Raw genomic sequence first — 9,411 nt, forward strand, 5'->3', positions numbered from 1 at the left:
TACTCTACTTCGAAACTCCTTGGCCAATGCACTATTGCCATTAGATATGCTTCTTATTTTCCATATACTGCTATAACTATCTGGAGTTTCAGTTGGACTGGATGACCAAGATGACTTACTAACAGCTGGCTGTTATTGGCTGTTGGCTAGGATCTCAGTCAGAACCATCCACTAAAATATTTATAGTTTCTCTATATTGCTTGGAATGCATATAGCATGGTAGCTGGGGTCCAATTGTAGCCTACTAAGATTAGCATTTTAAGAGACCCAAGTGGAAACTAAAAAGATTTCATGCCCTAATAGCAGAAGCCCCATATGTCACTTCTTGAATGTTATTTGTCAAGGAATCCCTAAGTCCAGCCTAGACTGAAGAAAAGAGAGATTGGCCTCTAACTCTTGTTATGGGAATGGAAAGAATCTTATAGTACAGAAGAGCATGGAAGGTAGAAAATAATGTGGTGATCATCTTTGGAAAATGCTCTGCCACATCACATTATTAAGGTATCATCCACATGAACACTAAAATCACCAGGAATCATGACAAGAGTTAGTATTGTTTTCTTTTGTTATGCTTTGTTTCATTTTTGAGAAACAACATGGAGCCAAAGCTATAAATCTTAAAGAAGAAAGAATGACTCAGGGCAAGGAGACAATGAATAACATGTTTTTTCTAGTTTTCTTTAAATTTTTATTTGATTTTTATTGTGCTGGGTAGGAGTACATTTGTGTCATTTGCAAAAATTCTTTCAATATATCAAATATATCATACTTGAATTCGAGCCTCCCTTCCCATTCTCCTTCCACTCTCTCCATCCCTGGAATAGTTTTGACAGGTCTCATTTTTCCATTTACATACACGTATACACAGGATTTGCACTATATTCATCCTCCTATACTCTTTCCCCACCACCTCCCCCTTCCCACCGGTACCACTCCCCAGGCAGGACTTGTTCTGCCCCTGTGTTCTTTGAGTTCATAACAGAAAGAAAATAAACGACATTTTTGCTTGTTTAAGATAATTACACAGAGCATGATCTGCTCTGGAGGGAGCCACATAGTCCAGCATGGCTGGTGGGTAGATTGCACCTCTTCGCGCCCCCTGGACAAAACTAATGGCCATAAATGGAGGGAAAATTTCACCTCTGTCTAGTGGGGATGGGGTTGAATGCTGAGCTGATCCAGCTTGTGTGGTGGCAGGGCAGCCCAGCAAAAGTCTCGTGAATAACATGTTTTGATGCTATGAGATTTAAAGGTGAGAGTTTTAGATGAAATGACTACAGTTTGTCAGGAAGCACTATGTGGGGCATAAAGAGCTGTGTTACTTTTAAAGTCAGAAAATGATAAGAACCAAGTTTATGAGATTTTCAAGAGCAGGACTTTTCTTATATGGCAAAAAGTAAGCAAGATGTCACTCCACAAATAAGATTGGTATGGTGGTTCATATCTGTTAGCCCAGCTATGCAGAAGCACAAGTAAGAGGATCACAGTCCAAGGCTAACCCCAGCTATGAGCATGTCCCTATCTGAAAAATAACTAAAGCAAAGAGGTTTGGAAGTATAGCTCAAGTGGTAGAGCTCCTGCCTAGCATTTATGAGACCCTAAGTTCAACCTCCAGTACAAAAAAAAAAATATAGCAGTCTACGAAAATAAGATCGAGCCTAGATTTTGCATTTTTACCAAGTCTTTCAGGTGACTTTGATAGCCACTACAAGTAAGAAAGAAGAGTTAGAAAATCATTGACTTAAAGATTCAGATTCATGTTTTTCTCCCTCTTTTATAAGGTTATCAGGGATTTTTCAGTTGAGTTTGTAAGCCCAAGGCATGAGATGCAGAACCAACCACCCTGTCCAGGCTCCTGAATGCTGAGCCTCATTTTTTTTTTCTTTCATATTACAAGTAAGACATGTGTCAGCCCAAGCCTTCTCAAGAGCCCTCAGCCACTCTAAGTGCTGGGATCCATGGGTGTGTGCCACCTACACACCTGTGTTTTTGAGGATCAGATCTGATGTGACAGTCATGATAGGTACAACAAGGCCATACCAGATGTTAATGGAGATGTCAGCACAGGCAAGCCTGGCAACCCCTATGTGTTCACAGTTCGTGTGGGGAATGATGAGTGTTTGGCAGAAAGGCAGTCGCTTTAATAGAAACACACAAGGGAAGATGATACAAAAGCTCCTACTGATGATACCCATCACAATCTTAGTAATAGTCTGATGGGTAAGAATGGTGGTATATCTTAGGGGGAAGCAAATAACAACATAGCGATCAAATGCCATGACAATCAAGATAGCAGAATCCATGGCAAAGCTGTAGTGGAGAAAAAACATCTGAATAAGACATCCAGGAAATGAGATTTCCTGAGGACCCAAGCAGAAGATGCTGAATGTTTTTGGTACACATGTATTAGATAGGATGAGATCTGTAGCAGCCAGCATGGAGAGGAAAAAGAACATGGGCTCATGGAGGCTGTGCTCCTTGAAAATAAGGTAAAGAAGAACACCAATTCCTGCAAGGGCTGCAAGGTAGCTAATGAAGGGAAACCCGATCCAGATGTGGAACTGCTCCAGCCCTGGGATTCCCAGTAGGATGAAGAAGCCTGCATTGAGGCTGCTCAAGTTGAATGAGGCCATTATGGACATGGATTGGATGAGTCACATTGACTGAAAATAAAAATTTTATGACTGATTGTTACAATGTTGTGCAGATTCTCCCATGTCATCCCTCACTTTAGTTCTAGGAAATGATCAATTGTCCTTGTTCTCTTTACTAATAAATATCTGAGAAATGTTCAGTTCATTTAAAATTATGGTATTTAAAATATTTTCCTTGAGACATAAGCTATATAACTGAAATCAGTCCTACCTATGTGTCAGCAACCCAGGAAATTTCTAAGAAAATGTATGCATAAAATAATATCAGGCAACGATGGAGCTTGGCCATGCAGCTCAACAGTAAAGAACTTACCTGTCATGCCAGAATGCCTGGATTCAATCCCCAGTACTAACATCAAAAAAAAGATAGAAAGTTAGGTAGATATCCACTACTGAGAGATTTGGAGTGAAATTCAATGTGAAATTCCAGCCCTGGAGAACTGGAATAACTACTCTACAGGGAACAAGGGACTTAATAAAGGCAAGATGAACATCTAAAACCTAAGGAGACCATGCAGTATCTCTTCTTCCTTGCCTCTCCCTCCACAATGAAACATCTGCCCTGATTCTCCTTAATGCTATGGAAGAGTTCATCAACATAAAGAGAAGGCAAAGAACATTCCTCCTTAAAATTTAAGGGTTAAGTTTTTTCCTAGGGTACAGTATATAATGTGTTCTTGTTCCCGTCAGATCTATTTTTGACTCATTCTTATAAGACTTCATTGAAACACTTGAGTTTTTCTTCCAAAACTCTTCTGTTTTGTGACATAATATGCAACTCTTTTTGTCTAGCTTCAGTGACACTTATTTTTCTTTTTATCTCTCCCTGGAGTATTGGAATGCTGCAGTTTTATCCTCACATACTGCTTTCTTGGTGGACAACCTCCACCTGGATTATTTACACAAACATTGTGATTGTAAAGGTGATTCCTATGTTCAACATTCTGATATTTATGATTTTAAAGACTGTTGTCTCTTCTTCATTTTGGAATTGGTTATCCTTAAGCCTATGATCTTCACTTAGAAAAGCCACAGTTTCATCCAACTCAACATATTCCAAACTTTCCCATCTATTTTATATTACATCAACTGTGTTCCTTTTATGATGTTTCCAGCTCAGCAAATGATAGGTCAACACAATCAATTTCTCCATCTAGAAACCTTAATTCTTCCTTAATAATATCTTCCTCATATACAAACCTTTTCCACATCCACTAAACAATTTTCCTATACAAGTATTCACTCTCTAAGTATCTGTTACATCCTGTCATTACTACCCCTATACTGATTGTTCTATCCTACATAACATCAACTCTTACCAAGACTCTACATGATGTACTTACTCAAATATATCCATTTTCCTTTAGCAATTAATAGTTGAGAAAAGAGTCAGAAATGATTTTTCAAAAAAAAAACATTTTTATAATATCTTCTGTGGTTTATCTGTTGTTAAGGTTGACCCTGGAAATAGATTACTATTCCTGGAAAAAGGAAGATATAATTTAAGTTATATTCCTTCTAGAAAGAAAGAGAAAGTGGAAAGCCTATCACTTCCTAATAGGAAGAAGCAGCAAGGCTAAAAGTGAGCAGTGTTTTTCATCTGTTCTCAATTCGAGGTAAAGTCCATTTCATTTCCAGTTGTTACAGCAAAAGGCCAATACAAACAGAAGGTTCAATAGGAGTTCAGAACACAGTATCCAAGTTTTCCTGTTCAGTATCACAAAGTTGTGTATAATCTATGCTTCCCACATTCCTCACACCCAGATGGTATCTAAGGAGAGAAAAAATCACGAAATGGAAATTGGAAGATCCAACTATGACAGAGAAAAAATAACTCAAAAGTATATTAATTAAAGATTATTACAAAGAAAGATCCATAACTATTAATATTTACTTAAAATATTCTTACAGATCACTTTGATTCAGAATAAAACTTTTCAATGGATATGAACAACTACCTCATATAAAAAATTTAGAAAATTCTCAATATCTTATATAATTAAATTTGCCATGAATGAAGTACTTCAAATCAGCAAAGACTTTAAAAGACAGATAAGGCCCTATAGTATCTATTTTAGAAGGATTTGCTGTCAAAGAATCTTAGAAATTAGTTTGGCAATATGGATCAAAACAAAACAAACATATCCACTGCCCTAGCAGCTCCAAATACAGAAATGTTATAAAGATACAGGAATGAAAATAAAAGAGACATAAGGATACCAACTGCTGCAACATATATAATATGATATTTTAATGTGGTAAATGAAAAATGACATTCTGTCACCTATTCAAATCTTAACAGAAGAAAGACTTTATTATTTATAGAGTGTATATATAATGGAAGAGTATGCACACCTTGAAAAGAATGAAGTAAAGCTTCATGTATGAGAGTTAAATGCCAAAATATATTTGTTAAGTAAGAAAAGAAAAATTATGAAGTGGGAGAGTCGCTCAAGTGGTAGAGCACCACTGCATTGCAAGCACAAAGCCTTGAGTTCACCCTATAGTTCTGCCAAAAAAAGAAAGAAAAAGAAAAGAAAAAAAAACCCCAGAAAATTATAGCATGATGTTAGTATTATTAGTTTAGATTTGGTATTTGTATTTATTTTTCTTTTTTTTTCCTTTTTCTTTTATTATTCATATGTGCATACAAAAAGGCTTGGGTCATTTCTCCCCCCTGCCTACACCCCCTCCCTTACCACCCACTCCGCCCCCTCCCTCTCCCCCCCCCAATACCCAGCAGAAACTATTTTGCCCTTATTTCTAATTTTGTTGTAGAGAGAGTATAAGCAATAATAGGAAGGAACAAGGGGTTTTGCTGGTTGAGATAAGGATAGCTATACAGGGAGTTGACTCACATTGATTTCCTATGCGTGGGTGTTACCTTCTAGGTTAATTCTTTTTAATCTAACCTTTTCTCTAGTACCTGTTCCCCTTTTCCTATTGGCCTCAGTTGCTTTTAAGGTATCTGCTATAGTTTCTCTGCTTTAAGGGCAACAAATGCTAGCTAGTTTTTTAGGTGTCTTACCTATCCTCACCCCTCCCTTGTGTGCTCTCGCTTTTATCATGTGCTCAAAGTACAATCCCCTTGTTGTGTTTGCCCTTGATCTAATGTCCACATAAGAGGAGAACATACAATTTTTGGTCTTTTGGGCCAGGCTAACCTCACTCAGAATGATGTTCTCCAATTCCATCCATTTACCAGCAAATGATAATGTTTCGTTCTTCTTCAAGGCTGCATAAAATCCATTGTGTATAAATACAACATTTTCTTAATCCATTCATCAGTGGTGGGGCATCTTGGCTGTTTCCATAACTTGGCTATTGTGAATAGTGCTGCAATAAACATGGGTGTGCAGGTGCCTCTGGAGTAACCTGTATCACAGTCTTTTGGGTATATCCCCAAGAGTGGTATTGCTGGATCAAATGGTAGATCAATGTTTAGCTTTTTAAGTAGCCTCCAAATTTTTTTTCCAGAGTGGTTGTACTAGTCTACATTCCCACCAACAGTGTAAGAGGGTTCCTTTTTCCCCACATCCTCGCCACAACAGGTGGTGTTGCTGATGATGGCTATTCTAACAGGGGTGAGGTGGAATCTTAGCGTGGTTTTAATTTGCATTTCCTTTATTGCTAGAGATGGTGAGCATTTTTTCATGTGTTTTTTGGCCATTTGAATTTCTTCTTTTGAGAAAGTTCTGTTTAGTTCATGTGCCCATTTCTTTATTGGTTCATTAGTTTTGGGAGAATTTAGTTTTTTAAGTTCCCTATATATTCTGGTTATCAGTCCTTTGTCTGATGTATAGTTGGCAAGTATTTTCTCCCACTCTGCGGGTGTTCTCTTCAGTTTAGAGACCATTTCGTTTGATGAACAGAAGCTTTTTAGCTTTATGAGGTCCCATTTATCTATGCTATCTCTTAGTTGCTGTGCTGCTGGGGTTCCATTGAGAAAGTTCTTACCTATACCTACTAACTCCAGAGTATTTCCTACTCTTTCCTGTATCAACTTAAGAGTTTGGGGTCTGATATTAAGAGCCTTGAAACATTTTGAGTTAATCTTGGTATAGGGTGATATACATGGATCTAGTTTCAGTTTTTTGCAGACTGCTAACCAGTTTTCCCAGCAGTTTTTGTTGAAGAGGCTGCTATTTCTCCATCGTATATTTTTAGCTCCTTTGTCAAAGACAAGTTGGTTATAGTTGTGTGGCTTCATATCTGGGTCTTGTATTCTGTTCCACTGGTCTTCATATCTGTTTTTGTGCCAGTACCATGCTGTTTTTATTTTTATTGCTTTGTAATATAGCTTGAAGTCAGGTATTGTGATACCTCCTGCATTGTTCTTTTGACTGAGTATTGCCTTGGCTATTCTTGGCCTCTTGTGTTTCCATATAAATTTAACAGTAGATTTTTCAATCTCTTTAATGAATGTCGTTGGAATTTTGATGGGAATTGCATTAAACGTGTAGATTACTTTTGGGAGTATCGACATTTTTACTATGTTGATTCTACCAATCCATGAGCATGGGAGATCTCTCCACTTTCTACAGTCTTCCTCTATCTCTTTCCTCAGAAGTGTATAGTTTTCCTTGTAGAGGTCTTTCACATCTTTTGTTAGGTTTACACCTAGGTATTTGATTTTTTTTTGAGGCTATTGTAAATGGAATTGTTTTCATATATTCTTTCTCAGTTTGCTCATTGTTAGTGTATAGAAATGCTAATGATTTTTCTATGTTGATTTTATATCCTGCTACCTTGCTATAGCTATTGATGATGTCTAGAAGCTTCTGAGTAGAGTTTTTTGGGTCTTTAAGGTATAGGATCATGTCGTCTGCAAATAGGGATATTTTGACAGTTTCTTTACCTATTTGTATTCCTTTTATTCCTTCTTCTTGCCTAATTGCTCTGGCTAGGAATTCCAGTACTATGTTGAATAGGAGTGGAGATAGTGGGCATCCTTGTCTGGTTCCTGATTTTAGAGGGAATGGTTTCAGTTTTTCTCCATTAAGTATAATGCTGGCTGTAGGTTTGTCATATATAGCTTTTATAATGTTGAGGAACTTTCCTTCTATTCCTAGTTTTCTTAGAGCTTTTATCATGAAATGATGTTGGATCTTATCAAAGGCTTTTTCTGCATCTATTGAGATGATCAAGTGGTTTTTGTCTTTGCTTCTGTTAATGTGGTTTATTACGTTTATTGATTTTCATATGTTGAACCACTCCGGCATCCCTGGGATGAAGCCTACTTGGTCGTGGTGAATAATCTTTTTGATGTGTTGTTGAATTCGGTTTGCCATTATTTTGTTGAGGATTTTTGCATCAATGTTCATTAAGGAGATTGGCCTATAGTTCTCCTTTTTGGAGGTGTCTTTGCCTGGTTTTGGGATAAGTGTAATACTGGCTTCATAAAATGTGTTTGGCAGTTTTCCTTCCCTTTGTATTTCGTGGAACAGTTTAAGGAGGGTTGGTATCAGTTCTTCTTTAAAGGTCTGATAGAATTCAGCAGAGAATCCATCAGGTCCTGGACTTTTCTTTTTTGGGGAGACTCTTGATTGCTGCTTCAATTTCATTTTGTGTTATAGGTCTATTCAGGTGATTAATTTCCTCTTGGTTCAGTTTTGGATGATCATATGTATCTAGAAATCTGTCCATTTCTTTAAGATTTTCAAATTCATTTGAATATAGGTTCTCGAAGTAGTCTCTGATGATTTCCTGGACTTCCATGGTGTTTGTTGTTATCTCTCCTTTTGCATTCCTAATTCTACTAATTTGGATTTTTTCTCTCCTCATTTTAGTCAGGTTTGCCAGGGGTCTATCGATCTTGTTTATTTTTTCAAAGAACCAACTTTTTGTCTCATTAATTCTTTGTATGGTTTTTTTGGTTTCTATTTCATTGATTTCAGCTGTTATTTTTATATTTCTCTCCTTCTATTTGTTTTGGGATTTGTTTGTTCTTGTTTTTCTAGGAATTTGAGATGTATCATTAGGTCATTGATTTGGGATCTTTCAATCTTTTTAATATATGCACTCATGGCTATAAACTTTCCTCTCAGGACTGCCTTAGCTGTGTCCCATAGGTTCCGGTAGGTTGTGTTTTCATTTTCATTGACTTCCAGGAACTTTTAAATTTCCTCTTTTATTTCATCGATGATCCATTCTTCATTAAGTAATGAGTTATTTAGTTTCCAGCTGTTTGCATGTTTTTTGTCTTTACTTTTGTTGTTGAGTTCTACTTTTACTGCATTGTGATCAGATAGTATGCATGGTATTATTTCTATTTTCTTATATTTGCTGAGGCTTGCTTTGTGCCCTAGGATATGATCTATTTTGGAGAAGGTTCCACGGGCTGCTGAGAAGAATGTATATTGTGTAGAAGTTGGATGAAATGTCTGTAGACATCAACTAGGTCCATTTGATCTATTGCATGTTTTAGATCTTGGATTTCTTCATTGATTTTTTGTTTGGATGACCTATCTATTGATGATAATGGAGTGTTAAAGTCTCCCACAACCACTGTGTTGGCGTTTATATATGCTTTTAGGTCTTTCAGGGTATGTTTGATCAAATTGGGTGAGTTGACATTGGGTGCATACAGATTGATGATTATTATTTCCTTTTGGTCTATTTCCCCTTTTATTAGTATGGAATGTCCTTCTTTATCTTGTTTGATCAATGTAGGTTTGAAGTCTGCTTTGTCAGAGATAAGTATTGCTACTCCTGCCTGTTTTTGGGAGCCATTGGCTTGGTAAATCTTCTTCCAGCC

At 37.0% G+C, this 9,411-nt stretch overlaps 1 protein-coding gene across 1 annotated transcript; it reads right to left on the reverse strand.

Annotated features, from left to right (window-relative positions):
* Positions 1-1,973: 1,973 nt before the first annotated feature.
* On the reverse strand, positions 1,974-2,642 carry LOC109687301 (olfactory receptor 52H1-like). The gene has a single exon (XM_020165129.2). The coding sequence runs from the start codon at positions 2,640-2,642 to the stop codon at positions 1,974-1,976; it is 669 nt and encodes a 222-aa protein (XP_020020718.2).
* Between the last annotated feature and the right edge of the window lie 6,769 nt (positions 2,643-9,411).

The sequence above is a fragment of the Castor canadensis genome, chromosome 1 (genome assembly GCF_047511655.1).
Source record: "Castor canadensis chromosome 1, mCasCan1.hap1v2, whole genome shotgun sequence".
Lineage (NCBI taxonomy): Eukaryota > Metazoa > Chordata > Mammalia > Rodentia > Castoridae > Castor > Castor canadensis.